The sequence below is a fragment of the Ambystoma mexicanum genome, chromosome 2p, assembly GCF_040938575.1.
Source record: "Ambystoma mexicanum isolate Mex_15411 chromosome 2p, UKY_AmexF1_1, whole genome shotgun sequence".
NCBI lineage: Eukaryota > Metazoa > Chordata > Amphibia > Caudata > Ambystomatidae > Ambystoma > Ambystoma mexicanum.
Window position 1 is genome coordinate 959083642 of NC_090923.1, and position 26497 is coordinate 959110138.

At 47.6% G+C, this 26497-nt stretch overlaps 1 protein-coding gene across 1 annotated transcript in view; it reads right to left on the bottom strand.

The window, feature by feature from the left end:
• Nucleotides 1-26497, bottom strand: part of ATG2A (autophagy related 2A) — a 2105371-nt gene that overhangs the window by 811483 nt on the left and 1267391 nt on the right. Inside the window, exon 25 of the mRNA XM_069644746.1 lies at nucleotides 21633-21725. Within this exon, the coding sequence (XP_069500847.1) occupies nucleotides 21633-21725 (93 nt within the window). The remainder of the gene's footprint in view (nucleotides 1-21632; nucleotides 21726-26497) is intronic.

Sequence of the window (26497 nt, forward strand, 5' to 3'; positions counted from 1 at the left end):
AGATGAAAGTGCCTGCAATTCACTCACTCTGCGAGCGGAAGTAACAGCAACCACGAACACTGTCTTGAGGACAATAATCTCAAAGGACAAGAGTGCAAAGGTTCAAACGGAGCACCCATGAGAAACTTCAAAACCAAATTCAAATCCCAAACCGGCACCTGGAAAGGGGACGGCGGGAACACATTAGTGAGTCCTTTAAGAAATTGGGAAATCAAAGGAATCTTGAGACGAACGCTTGAAGATGGACAGAGCCGCCAGGTAACCCTTAATTGTACCCACTTGAAGGCCCCTGTGGGCCAAAGAAAGCAAAAAAGATAGAACCACTGGAATGGAACACCAGCCAACGGCAATGGTACAGGGATTTTGTTGCCGGCCTCCTGGCCGAAAGCAACACCTCCATCACGTCATCCGGCAGGTCCCAATCCTTATACCTCAACCTTTCAGATACCAAGCATGAAGGTTGAGAGTCCTGACCTCTGGATGGAGAGCCAGACACCCCCCTCCCCCACCCCTCCGGCGCGCGACAGCAGATCCTGTCGGTATGGAAGACGGCGTGGAGTACAGATGGACATTTCTAGAAGGTCCGGGTACCATGCTCTCCTGGCAAAATCGGAGCAATGAGGATCATGTGGTATCCGAACCTCCTTAACCTCCTTAACACTTGAGGAATGACAGGGACTGGAGGAAACTCATACAGCAGTGGGAATAACCAGTCCGCTACAAATGCGTCTCCTAAGGCTCCACTCGCAGGAAATTCCCTTGAGCAGAATCCCGGTTGGCACTGGTGGCACTGTGGAGTTCCCCAAAGGGCAAAGATCTGCAGAAGGACTTCCTGAGCCAACTCCCACTTGTGAGAGATTGTGCTCTGCCTGCTCAGAGCGTCCGCTGACGCATTTTTCTCTCCGACCAGATGAACTTCCGAGAGCGAAATTTCCTGCTGGATTGCCCAGAACCAGAGATGCATTGCCTCTCTGCACAAAGGGAGTGACCCTACCCCCCCTTTTGTGTTGAGGTAATGCATGGCCACTGTGCTGTCCGTCATGATCACAACACTCTTCCCCCGCACAGAGGGCAGAAAAGCCTTTAGGGCCAGCCTGATGGCCCTCAGCTCAACAGTTTGATGTGGAGTTTGGACTCCGACGGAGACCAATGACCGCTGGCAGTCAAGTCTGCGGCATGAGCTTCCCATCCTGTGAGGGAAGAGTCCGTCACTACAGTCACCTCTGGCCACGGTTGCCAAAATGGCTCCGCCTTCAACAGGTTCCCCTCGCTGGCCCACCACAAAAGATCGTGGGAGACCGAGAGTGGAATCTGAATGGGATCCGACATCTTGCCTGAGAACTGCGACCACTGCATCTTGAGAACCCATTGCAGCGATCTCATCCTCAGCCTGGCCTCTGGCACCAGAAAAATGCAGGATGCCATGAGGCCGAGCAACCTTAAGAATTCGAAAGCCGGGAGAGACTGGGCATGTTGAAACTTGTCGAACATCTGCACAATGTGATGAGCCCTCACCTTGGGAGGCTAGCACTTCCCCAAAGACGTGTCCAACACAGCCCCGATGTACTGGAGCTGTTGGGAAGGTGTCAAATGCGACTTCTTGAAATTAAGGGAGAAGCCCAGCCTCTGGAGGGAGCGGCAGGTGAGACCGAGGTGATCCAATGTTTGCTCGGGAGAACGCGCATGGATCAGCCATTCGTCCAGGTAGGGGTAGACGTGAATCCCCCCCCTCGCCTGAGATACGCTGCCACCACCATCATTAACTGGGTAAAGACCCTTGAGGCGGAGGTCAATCCGAATGGCAGTACCCGAAACTGAAAGTGCGAGTCGGAAGCCACAAACCTCAGGTACTTTCTGTGCTTGGTATGAATCGGCACATGAAAGTAAGCATCCTGTAGGTCCAGAGACACCAATCAATCCTGAAGTTGAAGAGCCTGGAGGACTTGAGAAAGAGTGATCATCTTGAACTTGTCCTTTCTGAGAAGTTTGTTCAACCAACGCAAGTCCAGGATGGGTCTTAATCCCCTGTCTTTCTTTGGGATCAAAACATAAGGGGAATACCATCCCTTGTTACTCTCCGCTACAGGCACCAGTTCTATAGTGCCTTTCTCTAGCAGGGTCAAGATTTCTTGCACAAGGAGCGGATCTGGAAGCTTCAAAGAGAGATTCCCCGGTGGATTGTCGTGAGGCCACTTTAGGAAGGGAAGGCAGTAGCCGTGGGCGATTGTATCAAGACAGTCTGCGCCCAACCGGCGAACCATGGGACATGGCCTCATGACTGTTTTGGAGCGGCTGCTGCAGCGCCTGAAGGCAAAGAGGCAGTTGCCTGAGCGGCTTTGTCACCTCTATTTCCCCGACCACCATGGGTACTCTTACGCCGACCCCTTTGACTGGCGGCTCCTCTCGTTCTACCAAAGGAGGAGTAGTAACGAAAAGAGCCTCCCCTCCACTGCTGTCCCCTAGGACGAAAAGGCGGAGGTTGACGCACAGCTGCGCTTAAAGATTTTGCCGCAGCTTTTGAGGTCTGCAACCTCTCAAGGCTCTCGTCAGCCTTGCTGCCAAAAAAATGCTGGCCATCAAATGGCATGTTCAGAAGACGGGCTTGCACATCCGGAGCAAAACCCCGACTTCCGCAACCACGCAAATCTGCGTATAACGGTGCTTGCAGCCATGGACCGCTAACACCATCAGCCGTGTCCAAACCCGACTGAGTGGATTCACACATGGCATCCTTGCCATCTTGCACTAGGGCTAGGAACCCATCCCTTTCTTCCCCCTCCGAAATATGCTCAGCCGCACGAGAAACACAGTTCCAAGGAGTGTGTGAAAATCTTGCTAAGGCACAAGTGGAGTTGGCGGATTTTAGCGCCATACTCCCCGCAGAAAACACCTTGCTTGCCCAACCATCGAAGCATTTGTTGTCCCTATCAGGAGGGATGGTAGGGTACACCACCTGCCTCAAGGTGGCCGCAGCTGCCTGAACCACCAAACTCTCAGGAGTGGGGTGAGATGAAAGGTAGCTGGGGTCGCTACCGGAAGGGTGGTATTTTTTAGTTAACGATTTGTTAACTGCCGAAAGAGATTCCGGGGCCTGCTAAGCAGCGCCACCCTTTTCTGCAGGGTCAAATTAAATGGCAAGACCGGGTCAGAGGACGGAACTTGATCCAAAATGTCCGTTAAGTCATACTGAATAAAAGCTTCAGGAGGACTGGACAAACCAAGGTATTCAGTTACTCTAGCGATAAGTCTCCTGTATGACGACTCAGCATGAACCCCAGGCTCAGGCCTGCCAAATTCCACCTCCGGCGAAGTGTCCAGGTCACTAGAGTCATGAAGAGATTGTCTCAAGTCTTCCAATTAGCTATCCCCTGAAAAGACAGAAGCCACATCAGGCTCAACAGGGTCAAGATCTAAATCGGACCTCCCCTCCTCCTCATAGATGTCCTCCAGAGGGAGGTAAAAGTCCTGTCTTGGAACAGCCGAGGGGCTGGAGTCCATAACATTCCGTACAGACTTGGAAGTAGCCTTCCTTGGAGGATCCACAGTACCAAGAATCTCCAAAGGTAAATTTTGGCCAACAGGCCCCGAAGGAGGCGAGGGCGCTGATGGCTTCGGCGTCCAGGGCGTCGACAAGGGTGCCAACGGCGCCGAGGGCTGATACAAAGGCAAAGCTTCGACATCCGTATCAAACAGACATGGCGCCGACGGATTCGATGCAACCTAAAGTCCTTAGCAGGTTTCTGCTGTCTTGCTGGGGACGAGGACCGAGACCTGGAAGCACGTCTCTTGCGACCATCCTGTGCCTTGTCCAAACGGGACCTCGAAGGTTCCCTATGAGGATCGTGCCGAGGACCCGAGCCCAAAGGTGACGGCGCTTCCTAAAATGCTGAGACGAGGACGACGAATGGCGGGAACCACTGCGGGACGGAGATCCCCGGGACTCCTTCCGATGCAGAGAGTCACCCCTCGGGTCATCAGTGTACATACCCTTGGACTTAGATTTACGGGACTTACTGGGTTTAGAACCCTGACCTACCTGAAGCTTTCCCTTACGCTCCTGCAAGGCCTTAGCAGTTAGCGACTGGCATTTGGGACAGTCGTCGGTGTCGTGACGCTCACCCAAGCACCACAAACAATTGCTATGCAGGTCGGTAATTGTCATTCTTGACTTGCAGTCCCGGCAAGTCTTGAAGACAGACCACGGAGTCGTAGGGGTTGAAGAAGAAGACATATTCACGAGGAATACATGAGGCGCGCTGAGTCTCCGAAGCAAACAAAAAAAACTAAACTGAGGCTACGGGCGCTGTGCGTCCAATTTATAACATCCGGTGACATCACCCTAGATGGAGGCCTTCGAGGGACATCGACCCAACGCCATCGACACAGGACGCCCCTCTGCCGAAAAAGTTTCCGAAGTACAGAGCTGTGGACATTTCATGTCAAAGATGTGGAATACGTTGGAGGACACAATCCATTCGAAGCGAGTGTTCTGATCTTGTCTTCTTTTGTCTAGGGGCGGAAAGGAATGCACTCAAAAAGTGTCAGTGTATGAAAAGATTAAACAAAGATGTTCCCACAAACTCGGCAGGCATTCAGACAAGGATCGTGGAAACCCACAGAAAGTCCTTTCAGATGTGTCTGAGACACCCAGATGCCGGCTGTAAAAGACAAGTCGATGGCAGCAAGAGCTAGAGAGAAACACTCTGGATTTTAAACGGCAAACAGGAACAGAACCCAAAGCACAAAAGTAATAGCTGCCAAAAAAAACGTCTGCAATAGTTTCATTTGCTAAGCCGTTGAGGACTCCTCGTGTCTTTTCCTTTATGGTAATGTGACCGATGTCCTCATAATTTTGCCTTCCATAGCCGCTGTTAGGGAGAATTCTCTTATAAGGCTAATTTCCCAAACCTAGTGAGTCCCCCAGCAGCTTTGTTGGATTTTTGGGGTTTGTTTTTTTCTCCTGCTAAGAGTGAGACTCTCTTCCTCCCACTCTTAGACATGATTTGAGGTATGTCTTTGACTTTTTGTGTGCTTATGGGCTATGGGGTCTTTTTACTCTATAGGGTATCATCTGTTTTTGTGTATGTGTTACAAAGCATGTTCAACAGCACCCTCAGTGCAGTAACAAAGGGGTGTCATAGTGATCCCCAAATATAGACTCCATACCCTGGGACTGACTACTGTCTCCCAGGGCATCTAAAGTCACCATTGACATTACTAGTCCAAAATTGTGAACAGAACCAGTACAAACCATCATATTGTGGAAGTACTGGAAGGGGTTAATTCGATTGCCCCTGGGTCTGTTTTCAAGGGGGCATTGTCCAGTCCCCCCTTGTCGAGTTTCTGGCTGGTGGCAGTGGTTACCACGCAAAATATTCCACCTGAATATTTCCTATGGGATTTTCCATTGATTTTAAACGCACCACTTTTTGGTGCAATGTTAAAAGATACCGCCGGTTTATTTATTTAATATAAAATCACCAGTTGGGTCTTTTTGACAGAAATCTTTTCTAAAATGGCGTTTGTGTCCGTCTCTGTAACTCCAACCAAGGTCGGGCCCTTTGTTCCATTTTTTGGCAGGCTTCTCCACAGAAGCCCTCCAACTGGTGCCACTCTGTCTGGGTTCCAAAGGATGTGTGGGTGGGGGAATTGGCACCCTGGACTGCATTGTCTTAGCAACTCAAGTCGCACTCTGTTCTGATTGGCCCAATGGTGATCCTCCCGGCTCACCACTTAGCATGTATGAGTGACAGCTAGGCTGGTGAATGGGGTTTTTTCTGTATAAAAGCAGGGCTTTTGGGACTGGAACTTCAGAAGTCGCCACAGGACCTAAGAAATCCGAAGAGGGGAGAAGCTGAGCCATCTGCAACGACGACACCACCGGTGGAGCCCTGCTGCAACGACCTCACCACTTTCCCGACAACAAGAGAAGATCTTATGCTGAAAGAGTCTTCTTCCTCTGAGCTGGTGGGATCAACCAGTTCGCCATTTCGCCTTCCAGGACGTCTCTTGGTCGAATCGCCCGTGCCAAGCACCCCGGCGGCCGGATAGCCAAGCTTCACCAATGTGACCGCGAATAACAGGAACGCACCTTTTTCACCGAACGAACTCCGCGGCTGGTCTCTTCCCTGGGCAGAGCAACGACTCCAAGTTTCCTCCTCGACGAGATCTTCTCTTCCCCTGGTCGAAACCACAAACTGCACCCGCTGCCAGGAACAACTGCCACCGCTGGAGCTTCCTCAACTTTAAAGGTACTGTGTTCCACCTGGCCTCCCTTTCTACGGTTTGCTAAAGGTGACCCTTAAATCCTTGGCTTTCCAACTGGGTTGGCCCCCATACCTTCTAACTTTACCTTCTGAATCAACCCAACCTCTTTTGAACATTTTTACAAAGACTGGAATGCATTTCTAAACTGTGTGATCTTGGGAACATTTCACCTTGCTCCATTTAAAGTGGGCCTGGCCTATGAACTTTGGCTCTACAGTAGACTCTGCCTTCACGAACTTGTTTTGGTCTTAGAAAAGTGTTGGGAACTGTTTTATTTTTATGACCTGCCTTTTTCTCTCCCTTTAACTGAATTATTAGATTGCCATCCAAGTTACGCACTCGCATCTGTTTTTACAAATGGTGTTTTGACTTAGACTTGTCTAATAATTCTTGAGAGGTGCGTATACTTTTCTGATTGTGTTTGAACTTGCTTTGATTTATAGTGCTAGAGTATTTCCTTAAGTGTGTGTTAAATAAATAATTATATACTTTTGATACCAAGCTCTGGTCAGTATTTGCTTGCTCTATTGTGTTTTTAGCCCTATTGTGTATCCTCTGTATACTGCCCTCCTCTTCTTGAGAGAAGTCTGACTGCTCAGCCACAGCTACCAGGTAAATGTGGGTGGTACAGACTTCTACCAATTGGGTTTACTGCTTACTCCTGTAGTCTTAATCTTCTTGCAGTGGTCCCCAAGGGAACTGCACATGATTCTGCCTAACAGCCGCAACAGACCAAACTAGGCCCCTCAATCCTGTTTGAGTACCATTTGATTCTCTGTCCCTGCTGGTCTCAACCTGTCCTTTCCCGCTGCCGATCGCTTCGCTCCTCACCGTTCGTGGCACCCCTTTGTCTGCCTCTGCAGTAACTTGCAACTGCGCTTTACTGCAGAGAGGAGCACGCCAACCTTTTTCCTGGCAACAATATTTTTCGATACACGGAAAGAACACACGTTATGAACATTACCTCGCCATTCACACCACGGCCCTAAGAGTCTTCCCATGGGTGTTTAGAGGAATTAACATACCACAAAGATACATACATATGGTGGATGTTTTACCAGTAGTGGCATAAGGGGAACATTTCCTCCTTGTGACCCCAGCACACACTTCAGCCTGGCGGCATTTTGAGACTCCTGTGCACCAATTCTGCAGCACGATACATACTGCAGGCAGTGAGGAATCACTTTCATCACTCAGGTCCTGATGAAGGCCATCATAATTGAAGCAGATGAAATCCAATAGGCCGAAACACTTTCCTTGTTTTTAATGTGTCCAAAATGACAATAAGAAATTGTTGGTTCTGGATACATTGTGTCACTGTGGACCCTTGACAACACAAGATGGATCTGTGATAAATCACCAGATGTTATTGAAAGTATGATATGTTAAAACTGTGTATGTTTCATGTTGATGGTGTTAGGCTATTACCTGGCAGTATGTTATGTCATGGATGTGTTTCATCTATGAATAATGCACAATAATTGTGGTTAAAAAATTGTTTGGCGTAGATTAATTCGCCTTTGTAAGGGTGTGTCTTGTCCAGAATCGCCCTGACCTACTTTCTTCTGTTACATTGTAAATACCTGGAACGGTCGGGGAATAGCCAGGGGCCCCTCTGTTATTACACATTTTACAGTTAAAACCTTTTTACTCGTTTATAAAATACTCTGCTTTGGGAATTAGACTTCCATTTTGACTTACTAAAAAATAATTTTACTTCCAACTACAAAAATAGGGAGTAAAATACTCCCACTTCAAAATCTTATCTGGAGCACGGGCGCAGTGGTCGATTTCGGAGTCAGGATTAGGGTCAGTTGTTCCGCGCTCTTGGCAAGATGGCTCCTGTGGCCTGGCAGCTGGATGACACAGGCACAACAAGAGGAAGACCACCAGGAATTTCAAAATGTCAGGAGACCTCTGGGAAACAATGGCAGGCAGCAACGAAGAGCGCTTAACTCAGGCGGCGGATGGCGACCCTTGTGGTGGAGACATAAGATGTTCCTGTTAGGCTCTTCTTCGTTCTGGACAGCAGCAACTGCGGGACGATGGTTCTTGGCTCACAAGTTGAGTGTCTGCAGAGTCCCATGTCTGAACTTGGGACAGTGACTGATGCAGCAAGGGGCCCAGGGCGAAGCTGGTCAGTCCACAGGGTGGTCCCAGGACACTTCCGAAGACTTCAAAGGGCAGGATCCCTCATGTAAGGGTCGGGACTGGTTGTTCCTACCAGTCCAGAGTTTAAAAAACTGAAGGTCTTCGGATGATCAGCACAGAGGAGCAGGGCTTCACCAGGACTGCTGGAGGCAATGTTGGTTGGCTGCAATGGTCGCTCTCGGGTCTTCAGCGTGCTGACCCCCTTCGAAGCGGTCTGGACACCAACAATGATCTCTAAAATGGCTAGAGGAGTCCTTACATCCTAAATGTCAGCTGGTGACACCCCTGAGCACGGCAATGGTAAGGTTCTGCACCATTCAAACTCGCAAGAACTATCCAATCATGGACAGCCTTCGCACCTGCACAGCAACACATACACTTTGGACTGGGACAAGACAGTCCCAGAACCCACATCTGGCCAAGAACACACAACGCCACTTTGCCCGGTAAACCAAGGCTTTGCAAGGGACAGTAGTTTACTTATATCGTATTTCCTAACCTGAGAAGGCTGGAAGAAGGCCAAGGGAGAAGATGGCCAAAGGACAAGGCAAAAAACGTGTGGCATGGCCATTTTTCAGTATATGGTACTCAAAATGAAATTATGCCATAAAATGCAAGAGTTCACAGAAGTAATTTAAAACCACAGTAGAAACATAGCTGCTGCCAGCAACTAGTCTTGTGCACATAGTGTGCACATAGTGAAAGTAACAGATTTGTTACTAAAACAGTAAGGGATTCAAAGTACCCCTGCCACGAATCACTGTAAAGTGATGTGTGCAGCTGAAAAACAAGGAATTTCTAAATCGGGATCAGCGTCCCCCTGCACTTATAGCTCTAAGAACTGATCAGTTCCCACAAATTCAGATGAGCTAAACAAGGTAAGTAAAGCAAAAAGCCTTTACTTACCCCTCAACAGTCAGGACAAGAATCAAACAGCAAAAAGTTAGAATGTATGATGGGGGTGTCCATAGAAGTGAAAGGAGAGAACGCAGCAAAAATAAAATCTTGAACCAGCCAATCCAAAGGAAAACTAAGCAGACCAAAAAAAGAAAAGATGGCTCTCCTTCACTCTGTCTCCGCCTAACAGCTTGTGCGTTCATGAAGGGTTCTGATGAGTGTGATTAAGAAGGTGATTTAACATGCCATTCCAATGTCTAAAACTGTCTCGATTGACAATGAAGATTAATCATGCTTACAGCACAGAGAGTCTTAATTCTATTAAAGACATGGAGCGAGCATAGCTCTAAGATTTCCTCCTGAAAATTGCAGTTTAATATCTAGAAGAAAAGTCCTTTCTTTTTAGGTCATGCAGAAGAATAAGTTACTTACCCCTGGAAATGTTCTTTCGATTGGATGTTCCTCCCGCTTATTCCTCATTTTATAATATATCTCTTCAGCTTTGCTACTTCGGAAAATAAATTCTCTCGACAGAGGGCGTGGTATGCGGTGTCATCGCGTCGATGACCCTAGAGGGCCGCCATCGATAGTCAACGTCATCATCAGTACAAATAGCACATGCAGCGGCGGTTGGCTTCAATTCTGTTTTTCCTTTCCCCTTAACCAGGCGTACCCAAGACCGTAGGCTCTCAGACAGCGCAGAGTGTAATGCGCGTAAATTGTACGGTGGGGTAGTCTGGGAGGGGTGAGGAGGAATACGTGGGAGGAACATCCACTAGAAAGAATGTTACCAGGGGTAAGTAACTTGTTCTTCAAATGGATTGTGTCTACCCACGCATTCCTCATCTTATAATAGACTCCCAAAGCAGTAACGATTTGGAGGTGGGAGCATCAATCAATTCAATCATGGACCGAATGGAGGACGGCCTTTGCAAAAAGTCCTCCTTGACTGGAGGAAGAATCCAGGGAGTAGTGTTTGACAAATGATATACAGTGGGATACAGACTATATAACGAAATTATTTATCTTGAGAGCTTTCCCACCCAAAAATATTTATTGAATGATTTTTTACATCGAAAAAATGATATATTTAAATTTTTGAATATCAAAAAAACTGTTTTAAACCTGAAATATAATATTTTAACATTCAAAATGTTTTCATAATATAACAACTTTGTACTGTATAATGCATTATTTCATGTAGATATCTTTTTTGACCACCTGGAGTCGCTGTTCTGTCAATTTTTTCCATTCATTTCTACTGAGGTTCATACGTTTCGGCTATTAGGAGTAGTTTCATCCAAGGTCCTCTTATGGTTTTTTTCGTCTGTTTTCCTACCAATTTTTTCAGATTTCTTTTGGCTTTTTCCGTGGATTTACTGGTTATGCTCTTCCATGGATGTGGATTTCGTGGCGGATATGGGATTTTCATTAGATTTCTCTTATTCTGCTTTCTTGGATGTGGATTTCAGACTGTGGATTTCACAATGGATTCCTTCTTTTTGTGGATTTTGGTTTCGGTTCTCCTGGATTTTTTTGGGTTATTTTATGGTTTGTTTCCCTGGGTTATTGGATTTTTCTGTGTTGTGGATTCCCATGGATGTGGTATTTCTTACCGGTTTCGTGGTTTCCAGAATGCTGTGATAAGTCAATTGTCCAATTTTTAACACTTTATATTGAAGGCTATACTACTGTTCAAGTAGGTCATTTTCTCTCGTTTCTCAAATGCTAAAACACATTCTTTTAGTCTTTCTTGTGTGTCACAATATTTTTTCCTTTGTGTTTGTGTCTTACCTGAGCAATCTGCATTTCTTGGTCACTTTGTTCAATTTTGTATTGTTTAATATAGGTCCGTAAGATGGAATTGTTCGTTTTAAACTGTCTCAAATCCGTGATCTTTTCGGTGAATGGGTTTCGGTATATAAACACTTTTAGTTTTATGAATTACATTCAGTAAATCGGTTTTAGGTGAAAAAGTGAAAACATTTGATGAAACATGCACATTTCGGCGTAAAGACATGTAACCGTGCCAAATGTATGAATGAATGACCAGGTAGCCGCTGAGCAGATGCCATTTATTGGGACACCCTTTTGAAGAGCCGCAGAGGTTGCCATGCCCCTCGTGGAATGAGCCCATAGGCCTTCCAGCGGGTCCTTACCCGCAAGACTCTAACATTCGCCAATGGCCAGGATAATCCACCTGGATATTGTTTGGTGACTGCCAGGCCCAATTTGGGGCCAGTGTATCCAATAATAAGTTGATCAATCTGGCGAAATCTATGTAATCGCTCCTCTTCTTTACCTGAATGAGGAGGATAGAAAGTTGGCAAGGTTATCTTTTGCAACAAATGGAAGTCAGAGACTACCTCTGGTGGAAAAGGAGGCTTGCAAGAAAGATCCGGCAACTCACTTAACCTGCGGGCTGATGTTATTGCGATACGCAAGACAGTTTTCAATATCAAGAGCCTTGAAGGGCATAAATGTAAAGGCTCAAATGGGATACATGTCAAGAATTTTAATACAAGGTTTCGGTCCCAACCATGTACATTAAATTGAACTGGGGGTATACATTAGTAAGTCCCTTTAAAAATTGTACAACTAAGGGGATTTTGAAATAGGAATCCTCTTCAGAGGAGCACTTAAAAATGGATAACGCTGCCATGTATCCCTTTACGGTTCTAATCTGGAGCCCCAGACTGGCTAAATGCAACAGGAAAGAGAGCACTATCAGTGTGCCACATTGGAATGGATCCACATTCTTATCCCTGCACCAGCTGAATTTATTCAAATGGCACCAGTACAAGGATCTGGTTGCTTCTGGTCGAAAGCAAAATCTCCATTATGTCATCCGGGAGGTCCCAATCCTTGTAGCTCAGCCTCTCAGAAACCATGCGTGACGGCTGAGTGTTTTGACCTCTGGATGGAGAACTCGACCTTCCTCTTGCCAGAGAAGATCCTCTCTTTGTGGAAGACGTATTGGAGGGCAGATGGACATGTCCAGAAGGTCAGGGTACCACATCCTCCTGGACCAATCTGGAGCAATTAGGATCATGGATTTACTAAACTTTTTCAACCTCCTGATCATGTTAGGAATGACGCGGACTGGAGGAAATGCATACAGGAGTGGAAATTCCCAGTGCACCACGAATGTGTCTCCTAGAGCTCCTCTTGGGGAAATTCCCTTGAGCAATACAGCTCGCACTTCCAGTTGGCACCGGTCGCAAACAGATCCACTTGAGGGGTTCCCCAAATGGTGAAGATCTCTTGATGGACTTACTGAGCTAGTTCCCACTTGTGGGAGACTGTGCTCTGCCTGCTCAGAGCACCCGCCGCCGTGTTCTGCTCCCGGCTAGGTGAACTGCCAATAGAGAGAGTCCTTCTATTGCCCAGAACCAGAGCTGCATTGCCTCTCTGCACAGTGGTAATGACCCTACACCACCTCTCTTGCTGAGGTAGTACATGGCCATTGTGTTGTCCGTCATTATCAGGACGTTCTTTCCTTGTACAGAGGGCAGGAAGGCCTTCAGTGGTAGTCTGATTGCCCTCAGCTCCAACAGGTTGATGTGTAGTTTGGACTCCGATGGAGACCAATGACCGCTTATTGTCAGTTCGTTGGTGTGGGCTCCCCACCCTGTGAGTGAGGCATCCGTCACTACCGTTATCTCCGGCCATGTTTGCCAAAAAGATGCTCCCTTGAGATGGTTGTCTTTGCAAGCCCACCATAGAAGATCCTGTGCAACCCTGCTTGGGACTTGCACTTGGTCTGACATATTCCCTGAGAATTGGGACCACTGAGTCCTCAGAGCCCATTGAAGGGATCTAATTCTCAGTCGAGCCTCTGGCACCAGAAAAATGCAGGATTCCATGAGACTGAGCAACCTCAGAACATCGAAGGCTGGAAGATGCTAGGCACTCTGGAATTCTGCTACCATCTGCTGAAAGTGTTGATCTCTCACCTCGGGAGGCGAGGCTTTCCCCAAGAAGTATCCAGGACTGCCCCCAAGGAATTTGAGTTTTTGGAATGGTATCATATGGGACTTCTTGAAATTGAGGGAGAAGCCCAGTTGGCGAAGAGCGTGGCAGGCGATACTGAGATGTTCCTGGGCTTGTTCGAGTGAATGAGCCCTGATCAGCCAATCATCTAGGTAGGGGTCGAAGTGAATCCCCCCCTCTCGTGAGACTCACTGCCACCAAAGCCATTAACTTGATGAAAACCCTCGGGGAGGAGGTCAGCCCGAATGGCAGAACTTGAAATTGAAAATGAGAACTGGCAATCATAAACCTCAGGTACTTTCTGTGCTTGAGATGAATTGGCACATGAAAATGAGTATCCTGAAGGTGCAATGTTACCAATCGGTCTTGGAGTTGGAGAGCCTGAAGGATCTGAGAAAGGGTAACCATCTTAAACATGACCTTCCTGAGGAACTTGATAAAGTTTCTTAAGTCCAAGATGGGTCTCAATCCTCCGTCCTTCTTGGGAATCAGAAAGTAGGGGGAATACCAACCCCTGTTCCTCTGCGCTACAGGTACATGTTCTATTTCACCTTTCTCTAGCAGGATTAACATTTCCTGTAAGAGAAGCAGATCCGGAATTTTGACATTTGCATCCCGGTCGATGACCTTAAAGCCTTTTTTTAAAAGGAAAACAGTAACCTTTGGCTGTCGTTTCCAGTGCCCAAGTATCTGAAGTAATGCCCTGCCATTCGTTCAGATGCTGAGAAATTCTGCCTCCCTCAGGGTCTTGTGGGCCAAGGCCTCAGAGTGGCTTAGAGGCGGCTGAGGGTAAAGTTGCAGCTGCTGGGCCTGATTTAGTACCCCTTCCTCGTCCACCACGAGGGAATCTTCTTTGTCCCCTTTGTCCGACCTGTCCTCTTCCTCTTCCAATTGAGGAATAAAAACAAAAAGGATGACCCCTCCAGGAAGATGAGCCTGAATAGGGTTGTTGAGGTTGTCGAATGGAGGCGCTAAGGGATTTAGCGGCCACCTTGGAGGTCTGCAGCTTCTCTAGACTCTCATCCGCCTTGCTGCCAAACAACCTCGAGCCATCAAAGGGCATGTTGAACAGTCTGGCCTGCGCATTCGGTGCAATCCCTGACTTCATCAACCACACAAATCGGCATAGTAGGGTACTAGCAGCCATGGGTCTGCTGATGCAGTCAGCAGTATGTAAACCTGACTGGAGACATTCTCCCATTGCCTCCTTACCATCCTTAACTAAAGCCAGGAAGCCGTCTCTCTCTTCGGATTATGAAATGTGATCAGCCGCTATCGTAACAGTCCCACAGGGTATAAGTGAATCTGGAAAGAGTACAAGTCACGTGGGTCGATTTCATGGCCATGCTGCCTGCCGTGAAAACCTCACGTGCCCAGACATCAACCCTCTTGTCATCTCTATTTGAGGGGAATAGAGGAGTAAGCCGATTGCCTGGTTGTTAGGGAGAATTCTCTGTTTAGGCTGAATTTCCTAACCTAGCGAGTCCCCCAGCAGCTTTGCTGGATTTTTGGGGTTTATTTTTTTCTCCTGCCAAGAGTGAGACTCTTTTACCCTCACTCCTCGGCATGATTTGAGTGTGTTTCTTTGAATCTAGATGTGTTTAATGGGCTATGGGGTCTTTTACTCCATAGGGCTTCATGTGTTTTTGTGGTGTGTTACACAGCACCCTCAGTGCAGTGACACAGGGGTGTCATAGTGACCCCCCAGTATAGACTCCATACCCTGGGACTGACTACTGTCTCCCAGGGCATGTAAAGTCACCATTGACTTTACTAGTCTTAAATTCTGAACAGAACCAGTACAAACCATCATATTGTGGACGTACTGGCTGGGGCAATTCAATTGCCCCGGGGTCTGTTAGTCGAGGGGGCACGTCTCCGTCCCCCCTGATAGAGTTTTGGCTGGTGGCAGTGGATACTACTTTTTATATTCAACCGCGAATATTTTCCTATGGGATTCCCATTGTTTTAGGCTACTACCTTTATTTAATTATTTACGGTAGCCTCAAACATACCGCCGGTTTATTTAATTAATATTAATTCTCCAGTTGGTATTTTTTGCCAAAACTTGATTCTAAATGGCGTTTGTGTTCTCTTCTGTGACTCCAACCCAAGTCGAGCCCTTTGTTCCACTTTTTGGCGGGCTTCTCCACAGAAGCCCTCCAAAGTGGTGCCACTCTGTCTGGGGTACTTAGGAGGGGTGGGGGGTAATTTAGGCACCCTGGACTGAGTTGCATAGGCAACTCAAGTCGCACTCCGTCCTGATTGGCCCAAGTGGTGAGCCGGCCGGCCGGCTCACCACTTAGCATGTTTGAGTGACTGGGGGTTTTCTGCATAAAAGTAGGGCTTTGGGGACTGGAACTTCAGAAGTTGCCACAGGACCTACGAATCCGACGAGGGAGAAGCTGAGCCGACCTGCCGCGACACCACCACCGGTGGAGCCCTGCTGGACCGTCTCACCACTTTTCCCAACGACAGAGGAGATCTCCCGCCGGAGAGTGTTCTTCCTTTGACTGGTGGGGATAACCAGTTTCACCGTCTTTTCGCCTTCCCGACGTACCTCGTGGCCGCCGTGCCTGTGCCAAGCACCCCGGCAACCGGGATACCACGTTTTACCACGACCGCGAACAAAGGTACCACCTTTAACCGGAAAACTCTGTGGCTGGTTTCTTCCCTGGTAGTGCAACGACCTTCATCTTTCCTCCAAGTCGAGATCTTCTCTTCCCCTGGACGACGACACGACTTGCACCCACTGCCAGGAACAACTGCCACCGCTGGAGGATCCTTCCCACTTAAGGTACCGTGTACCGCCAGGCTTCCCTTGCCACCGACTGTATGGGGTAGACTTAGCCCCCGGCTTTCGAACCTGGGTTAGCCTGGGACACCCTGGCTAAACTTTCCTAAGCCCTCTAAACTCTTTTTGAACCCTCTGCAAGACTTTCAAAGCCTAGTGTAACTGTGTGATCTTGGGCGCATTTGTGCTCTGCTCTCTCTAAGAGTGGGCCCAGCCTTTGGACTTTGGCTCACCAGTGACTTTTGCTCTTCTGCCTTGCTAAACAGTGTTCCTGAATCTTAGAGTGGTGTACCTTTCCATATTCTGTCTTTTTCCCTCCCTTTCTCACAAACTTATTGGAGTGCCATCTAGTTAAGAGCTCACCTCTGTATGAAAATAAGTGGTGTTTTACTGTGACTTATCTGATAAGGAAAAAGGGGTGTATATATTACAATAGTAACTGTGTTTAGAATATTTTACAATAAGAGTGCTGGAGTGTTTCAAACAGTGTGTTTTTAAATAAATAATTATATACTTTGATACCAAAGCTCTGGTCAGTGTTTGCTTGTATTATTGTGCCTGAGTGCCTATTGTGTATACTTTGCATACTGCCTAACTCTTCTTGAGAGAAGTCTGACTGCTCAGCCACAGCTACCAGGTAAATCTGGGTGGTACAGACTGCTACCAAGTGGGTTTACTGCCAACACCTGTAGTCTTAAATCTTTTGCAGTGTTCCCTAAGGGAACTGCACAGGTTTCTGCCTAACACTGGTTGATGTTGCAGCCTCGACTACAAAGCCCTTAGGTGTGAGGTGCTTGGTCAGGTATTCTGGATCGCTGCTGGAAGGCCTGTACTTCCTTGCAAAGTTTCTATTTACTGCAGGTACAGATTCCAGGGCCTCCCAATTTGCAGTGCCTATCATCTGAAGGACCTTGTGAAAGGGCAATATTGGGTCCTGGATGTCAGTCATGTCATCCTGTTCATATGTAGGAGAAGCTCTGCTTCAATCCATATACTCTGTTACCTTAGTCATGAGCCTTCTATAGGACGAATCTGCATGCTCAGAAGGGTCTGGCCTGCCAAATTCCAGTTCTGGCGATGTGCCAAGACCACTAGCCAACTGGAGAGTATCATATAGGTCTTTCATTTTTGACTCTTCAGAAATTAGCTCTTCTGGCACATTCTGGGTGCCAAATTGCAACCCAAAAGGAGAAGGTAATCCTCTTCAGAGGGCTGTTCCTCATCATAGATCAAAGACATAGACTTAAAAAAATCTTTCTTCGGGACAGGTTTGTAAATCTTGGGCCTCATTACGAGTCCGGCGGTAACCGAGGCGGTAAAACCGCCTGGTTACCGCTGGACTCGTATTACCATTCCGCCTCCGTGATTCCCGGGGCATTACAACCCCGGTTTTCCGGGAATCACGGAGGCGGAATGGTGTTAATCCCCATTCCCATTGAGTCCTATGGGACTCAATGGGCATGGGGATCATGGAAACACCGGCAGCATCTCATAATGCTGCCGGTGTTTCCTCGTCCGCCTGCAGGCGGGCTGTGTTAAACCCGCCAGGTCAAACCTGGCGGGAACATCACCTCCCGCCTGCATGAGTCGGGATCAGGCGGTTCGGAAACAACGGTGGCGGCGGGTTTACCGCCACCGTTATTTCCGGACCGCCTGATTTGTAATGAAGCCCCTTGTCTTGTATGCCAAAAGGCTTCGACAAAGTAAAAGTGGACGTCAACAATGTCGAAGAGGACTTCGAAAATGGCATCCGTTTACTCAATGCTACCTTTGACAGGTCTGACTCCGGTGGAGTCGACAAAGTTGTTGAGTTCTTCGACGCTTTATGCTTCTTCGGGGGTGTGATGCTGGAAATGCATCGGAGGGACAGGGCATCCATATCCTTGTCCTTTAATGCCTTTTATAGTGTGTTCTGTTGTGTTTTCAGCACAGGAGTTCATGTGGGACTCCTGGCGGTAAGCTTTCTCCTTTGGTTTTGGTGAACGGACCCATGGGATACCCTTATGGCACCCATGGGTGGGGGTACAACCCTGTGCCCCTAGTGTATGTTTTTGGGCACCTGTGTGTGGCCCACAGAGCAGGGTATGGGCTGGTGGCAGCTCCGTGCTGAATTGACTGGTGCCCTGAGCGTCCTCCATTTTGGGATGCCCAGGCCCTGTCATTGGAATCGGTAGATTCCTGATGGAGGCAAGATGACCCCCCCTGGCCTCTTGCCTTCCATCGCCTGTTACCTTGATCTTCCCGAAGTCCCAGGAAGCCCCGACTCTGTCCCTTCCCCCTGACTGGCTGTTGGGTGGAAGTTCCATATATGGTAGTTTGGGGGAAGTGCCGACCAGACTGGCTGGAGCCTTCCCAACGACCGTAGGTTGTAGTTACACCTGTGGGTGGGACCTGGGTGAATGGAGTTTGTGACTAATATGCACTTCTTGTTGTGGATGTCTAGTTTCTGGTGTTTGACACAATGACTGAGACAGCCCTGCCCGAAACTGGTATGAATGCAGTGTGTAGTGTTGAATGGCGTGGTACTTGTCCGAATCCACATTCTGTGTTGTGAGCGTCTGGATGGAGAAGAATGGCCTGAATGCACTGTGCGCCTGATTGGCAGACAGACTGCTGAATGCCCTTCGTAGTGATTGGATTCTCGAGTGTGACCCAACGGAATGAATGGGAGATCCACAGTATATCTGGGGACCTTTCACTTCTAGGAATCGTTTTCAGAGCTGAAGTCCAAATTACCAAGAGTAACTGGAGTGAATCTGACGCTTGACCTTGAAGCCCTGCTGGAAGAGAAGAATTGCTGTTGCTCTCCTTCATCGATCTGAAAGCTGCTTTGTCTCCAAGGACTGACCCAGAGAGGACCTGATAAGGCACCCTCTTCTCGAGCTACGAGGGACCATCGTGCACCAGCTGATCTTTGCCAAAGCTCCCTGGTATGCAGACCTTCGACAGGCTGCCGACCTGAGATGGGGACTGCCGCGGAATCCCAAAGAGAAGCGCCCGGACTGTTGTCCACCACTGTCGACGACCGCCGTGCTCCCGTTGCCCAAGAACTTTTGATCCAAGGACGCTCTCGTCTGCATCATCGCCCGTCTGATTCCGCTGGAGAAGGCCAGGCCGTCGACGTGCCGAGGAGCATCCGTCGGTGGGTTTCCCGCCACCCAAAGACCACAGAGACACCGACGACTCGACGCCCTTGCTGGGCCACAGTTCTTCAAACTCTTTGCGGTCCAGAACTATCGACATCGAGGTGCCCTGCACGCCTCTTCCTTGCAGGAGGTTTACGCTTCCGCATCGACGAGCACCACTAGGAAAGAAGCTGCCACTTCACCGTCGTAGCTCACCCTGTTCTCTGTCGGACGTTCAATGACCCGTGACTCCTGCCTTAAAGGGAGGGCACTCAAGAAGGGCTGTCGATTCCCCGACGAGGAACGCTACAACGCCAGGTACTTTGGGGTTGCAGAACTATTGGAAAGTCTCTTGTGAACAATATATGGACTGGGCTTGTGATATATCTTTATTCTACAGGTTGCACAGGTGGGGGGATCTCCACACAGAACTGTGTCTAGGTATTGGGGCCAGTATTCTGCCAATTGTTCTAACCAACTGCTTTCCTCTTATCTCTATTGTTGGTTTCCCTGATGAACTGATTTGTGTCACATTTAACCGTACAGTTGATGCACTTTAAAGAGGTCTAATAGTAATTGTGGTACCACATAGAACTGTATATTTGCCATTATAGATAACCGAGTACAAAGTGAGTTATCGTGATATTGTACATAACCTTGAATATTAATTATATAAAGACTGTTTTAACTAATACAGTGTGCGGACCTTCCTTTGTGGGTGCTTGGGGACTACAATGTACTTAGGAACCAGCCTGCATCACCTCCTGAGAAGCTAGGCCTGGATTGCTCAACCACGCACCAATAATAGAGAATCTTGGCAGGGGTCCTTTGTGCCTCTTCTCTACTATATAGAGAGCAGAAGTACAGACCCCCCCTCCAGCGTCTTCACAGGTGGTATCGAAGAAAGACTTGTTCCCGAGTCGACACGCTGGACGACTTCTCATCGGGTCGAGAACTTTCTTGACGTATTACCGGTTTCATGCTCGGCTTCGAAGTTCTAGCCTTCGACTTCCCTTTGCCGTCTGAGGGAGTGACCGGGGCATGGCTCTTGTGCGATTCTTTCGAGGGGGTCGAGGATGCATTCTCAAAAGGTCGCATCATCTGTGCCCGAAATGCATCCCACTTCATTGGGGAATCAGATTTTGTCGGGCATCTGATTACCTCGGTAGAGGAATCAGATGATGAAGAGGGAGACCTATGATGTCTCTTCTTCGCCTTCTTTGTGGAAGAAGACAAGGATTGCTCGATCGACTCCTCGATTGGGACCTCTTCTATTTTTTGCACCGGGAGGAGTCTCTAGACTCGCCAGACTTTTTCTCTCTCTTCGAAGAAGACTTCGAAGCCACCTTACTCACCGGCAGTTTACCTCGACGCTCCCCGAGAGCTTTCTCTGTCATGGCCTGACAAAACCCAGAGCTGGTACAGTGCCCGGAGCCCAGACACCACAGGCAGACGCAGTCAGGATCCGTAATAGACATTTTCAATCCACAGTCGTGGAATTTTTTTAAATCAGATTTAGGTGTCGAAGGAGTCGATGAAGACATTTTTCTTGCGAAAAACTGAAGCGCGCTGTTAGTAAGTAAGCGTAAGCTCGGAAAAACGGAACTGAAGCCAACGGGCGCTGCATGCGCTATTTGTACTGATGATGACGTCGACGAAGGCCTTCGAGGGACATCAATGTAACAACACTGCATACAGCGCCCTCTGTTGAGAGAAAACTTTCCAAAGTAGCAAAGCTGGAGAGAAATAATATAGCATGAGGAATACGTGGGAGGACACAATTCATTTGAAATGCCAGGTATATATCCATAAGAGTGGCTAAGCTACTGCAAACGCCCTCTACCACCAACATTTGAGAAAAGGCATTAATGACTCAAAAGGGAATATTATCTCACACATCTCTTCACTGGCCCCAAATGCACGCTGGCATATGATTTTGATGGAGTTGCAACATTAACAACAAGTGCATACACACCTAATACAATACCATTATCATACTCTACCGTCCGACCTTAAAGTTTATGCTTCACCATTCTTTATCTAATGAAAACCCTCAAGTCCCGCCAGAACTCTAAACAAGGACCTCATTTTTATTGGCAGTCATATTACTGTGGATCTCTTATGCATCTGAGATGCTAAAGCAAAATATAGACCTCACTTTTCTGGTTCCCTTTATTAAATGTCCACCTACACTCAGCCTTCAGATAGGTGATGTACTTGGTGAGGTAGCGCGTAAAAGCTTTTTACATTGCAGTGAGTACCTTAGAAATTCTCAAAGTTAATACAATAATAAAATGTTCCTGTTCCACACTAAGCAAAGTGAGGAAATGATTCTAGGGATTAACATATTTAGGAAGTGTTGCAATATGCTTTGAAAAATTCACAGGAATAAATGGCCCACTCACCTGAGGAGGAAGGTGGCTGTATCCACAATTATATTACTAGACAGGGTGAAGGTCTCAGCTGTGATGAGAACACGCACTGGGAGGTAGAGCGGCCTGGGTAAAGTGAGAGGAGATGTAGACTTAAGATACAGAGTAACAACATGACATATGGCAATGAGCTCTGAACAAATCTACAATTTACCTTGAAGGTGAGGTATTTGTTTAAAAATGAAAGAAACAGTGAATCAGAGCACAGACTAAATGACATAAGCACCTGTAAGGACTGCACAGAACAGAGGTCTCAATGGGAAATTAGAGTAACAGACAAGAGTCGCAGGCGACAGTAACACACAATGACACATGGGGAAGGTGACAACCCTTAAGAGAGCAGACTCATCCAAGGAGGTAGGGCATAGTACAAAGTGCAGCATACTACACAGAAAGACACATAAGGGAAGGTGAGCAGCTTTTCAGCAGTGTCGCTCAAGTAAGGCAAGCTTGGTCAATCAGGATATCAAAATCGAACCGATTAAGGTTAAAAGAACAAATTAGTTAACTCCTGTAATGTTCGTTCAGTTAAGTGTTCCTCCGCAGATTCCTCATCTTACATATATTCTTCCTGCTTCATCAGATCTCGCAAACGTTTTGACAGCAGGGGGCACCTGCAACATTGCGGTTGAGGTTCCAGTGTGCACTTGTACCCAACACCCATGAACTCGGTTCTATAATTTTTTTTCTCATGCTCATATGCGTTGGGGAATTAGTTAAACAAAATGTTTTGGAGGGGGAGCGCTCCTTAGCGAGGCAGGATGCAATGGATATGAGGGAACTGCGTGCAATTTGTTTTTCTAATAGATTGTTTCCTCCCACAGATTCCTCATCTTCGATGGACTCATATCAGTATGTGTTTCACTCACCTGGTCTCTGCGGAGGCGTTGAGCATAGTTGCAGCCCTTCCGGGGGTGAGGTCGCTCGGGTCCTCTGAGCTTATGTGGTTATTGGTGGTAATAGGTGATACTGCTCCTGCAAGGAGAATAGGGGACGTGAGCATGCCAGCTTGTGCGCCTGATCCCCTTCTCCCAAACTGTGGTACCCGTGGGATGCGCTGTCCCTGGAAAGCTCACCTGTTGATTAGTTTTGGCGAGCACTCCGTCCTGCTGCTTCTGGCAGGGGCGCTTGTATGATCTGGACCGAGTTCCTTCATTGGTCCCTTACACGTGGTAGTCCAGTCCTGCTGCAACTAAGCCACTATACTTCAGGTAAGCGTTCCTGTCTGCCTTTGTCTTTCCTCGTCTGTTTTTGTTGTATTGTAAAGTTCGCTGTCTTGTATTGCTGTCCATTCCACTTTTGAGGTTTGCTCTTTTGCTTTCTTCCCTTGCAGGTGATGTTGCCGGCCCGGCAGAAGCTTCAGAGCTCGAGGCGGTAGCCGGAGGGAATGAAGAACGAAGCTGCAGCGGTACAGTTGCTGGTAAATGGTTAACTATGGGGCGCACAGTGTTCAAATACGGCGCAGCCCTAGGATGGATGTTCTAACCTTGTCTTTCTTCTTCTTCACAGAGTCAGAGTTCGTGGATATGGACTGCGGTGCTGCGGCGTCGGGATCAAGATCACTGGATGTTAGGAGATGAGTCTGCAGATGAAGCAATGAAGCACCAGTTTCCTGGGGTTGAGTATGCAGGAGAACGCCTGTTTTCAAAGGTAAATAAGCTGGTCCAAGCGGCAGTGAGCGAAGCACCGGCCTTAAGGATGGAGCAGCTTATATAGCTGAGCTTATGAAGCCACGCCCACCAGGTTCAGCCTGCCTGTCACACCCCATGAGTCAGCACATGAAGGCCAGGCCTAGGGAGCCACACCCGATGAGTCAGCACATGAGGATGTTCTCTGGAATAAAGGCTTTCAGCTCCTGGAAAGTTCTTGTAAAATAAAAGCACTCCTGCACTGAAATAAAGTGTTCCTGCTCACATCTCTATATGAGCCTAAAGGCGCCAGGACTGAGTCCAGCCAGGGACCCTGTGTTTATGGGTCCCAAAGGGACATAAGTGAGTCAAGTAACCCATTGCCCCATCACTAAATGGTGTGGTTTTTGTGTTCTGGGGGCTGTGGCCATGACAGCATGATCATGTAGGAGGAAGGAACAGAGACCCCCCCGGGGCGAAGGTCAAATCAAGAATGTTTTGAAGACCACCATACCAAAACAGGCATCGATGACCAAACACAGCATCCATACAGTATTGCCTTGTGAAGCTATTGTGACGAATCGCAGGTATTCGCCCCTTCCCATCAAGGGTGAGGTCCCCCTAAACCCTGTGAGGCTAGGGATGTGAACACACTCCGCAACGGCCTCCTGGGGGTTCAAGGCAAGTGGAAGCTCACTGGGAGAGATTCCCTTTTTGAGTACAAGGACTTCCGTTCCTGTGAGGAACTCCCTAGACAAACCAATGCAATTGTCTTTATGGGATAATATGGTAAACCGAAGAATAGGACATTTATCTTTGGCTGACATCAATGCAACAATAAAGTCAAGAACACAAGAAAAGGAAGATCTCCCTTTAATACATGATGTATATGTAGCTGCGCTGAGGAGGAGAATCGAAGCGCAGGAGAAGCACCAGCAACATGATAACGTCGATGGGAGGTGTAGCCGAGGTCAAGACGCTGGAAGGCCAGCATGTGCAGACATAAGAGGATTGTCAACTGGACCGAGAGACCAATAAGCAACCAGGTGGTGGCGTGACCACAAAGTGGAAGTGGTGGGCAGGATGCCCAAAGAACAATGCAGAGGCTGTCCGAATTGGAAGTGCGTGTCGCTTCTGTGCCAGTGTGCCAGAGCCAAGCAGAGTCTGACGTGGACCCAAGAAAGTCAAGCAGAGAAGGCAGGAGTAAGAGAGAATCATTCTGAGCAAGTGCTAAGCCCAACCACCAGCACCACATTAAAAGAAAGTTATCTGGGGAACTGAGAGAAGGGGAGGCCCACAGGATATCATTAGGAATAAAAAGCTGTCCCAGTCACAAGAATGAGAAAGTGGGACTAAAACTGTGTTGTAAACAAATAACGAAGAACCCTGAGGTGAAAGAGAACTATCGTATGAAGGTGAAGCCTCATCCCAGTACACAAGATTAGGAGCTAAAAAACAGCCAAAGTCAGAATATAAGAAACCAGCCTGGAAAAGAGAAGCTAAACCCATAACTGTGGGATTCAAGCAGTAAAGGAAGAGACGTTATAAAATTGAGAATTGGTGGTGAAGATAGCCTAGAAGAGGGGGATGAATACCCCAGACAAGTACTACTAAAAGGAAGACAAAAAAAGAATATAAATCAGAAACTGAGTGTCAAGAAAGGTTACAGTGGAGGAGCCAATAACCTGAGAAACATAGAAATCAAGAGAGATAAACGTTTGCCTGTAGAGCTACAGGAACTGATCAAAGAGACAGACTGTCCCACAGAAAGGAAAGACAAACATTAACTTGTGAAGGAACAGGAGAGGCCATGCGACGAGAAGACTACCCTTGGTCTATTTAAATTAGTTTCAAATAGTGGTAAGGCCAGATAAGGTGGTCGGACCAAGGACAGTATTCTTTTTGACTTTACAAAGACGGACGAGTACCCTTACTTTCTTAGTTGGGAGGGGTATTCCCTCCTCTAATGATGGGGACAGTTACGCCATTTCATATTAATTTTATCGCAAAGAACCTGGAACATGCCTTCCGTGTGTCTGACTCCTTCTTCCGACCCTCGACAGTCTGTAACAAGGACAATGCTGTAGCCTGGCAAATGTCCAACACTGGAACTCCTCTTTGAGAGCCGAAGTAGCAACCATCCATCTAGCCAAGTGTGTTCTAAAACCTTTGGGAATTTCTTTGCCTAGAAAGGAGTAGCATGCACATGCACACAAGACTATTCATCCCGATAATGTCTGTTTTTTCACAGGTTTGTCTAATCCAGGACTTGTGTATCCTACGAAAAGCTGCTCCTCTTTCGTGAATTCCATTTTTCCGGAGATGTAAAAACTTAATGCTCCCTTTGGCTCTACTCCGTGCAACCTTTCTTCCACCTCGGATGGGTGAGAATAAAACATTGCAGGTACATATTTTGGTTTTAGGGACAGATGAAACTTAGACTACCTCATGAAGGAAGGTGGGGTGTACTCTGAGATTTAGCTTGTCCTTAAAAAAAACCTGAAATGAGGTTTAAAGGAAAGAGCTTGCAGTTCGCCAAATCTACGTGCTAAAGTAATCAACACCACAAATATAGTTTTCCATGCGATGAGCTTCAGTTGGCAAGTGTGTGTATAGGCTCAAAAGGAGCTTCCATCAGGTAAGTCAAGATAAGATTTAAATCCAAGGCTGGGCACAAAGAAAGGAACCGGGAAGAAAGTATTGGTAAGACCTTTAAGGAATTGTATCACAATTGGCAAAATAAAGTAAAATCCTTGTTCAGGTGTGCAATAATAAATGGAAAGCGCAGCCAGTTATACCTTTACTGTAGTCACCTGTAGCCCTTGTCAGGCAAAGGACAGTGCCAGAGGTGTGTTGCAAAGATGGGGTCGATCTCCTTTGCTCGACACCAGCTGCAAAATCTTTTCCAACAGCAGCAATTTAGACCTTTGGTTGCCGGCCATCTGGCTGAAAGTAACATCTCATTATCTTCGGGAAGGTCTCAGTCTTTGTATCTCAACCTATCAGAAAGAGAAATGACTTACCGTAATGTTCTTTCTATGGATTCTTCTCCCGCAGAGTCCTCATCTGATAGATATCCTCATCCAGCTCTGCTACTCGGAAATTTCTTTGACATGGGGCGTAGTGGACCTCGACTCGGCCGCCGATCTTCGATCCGTCTTGCTTGGTGCTCGAACGTCGGCTCTGGACACGACGTCAGATGTCGTATAT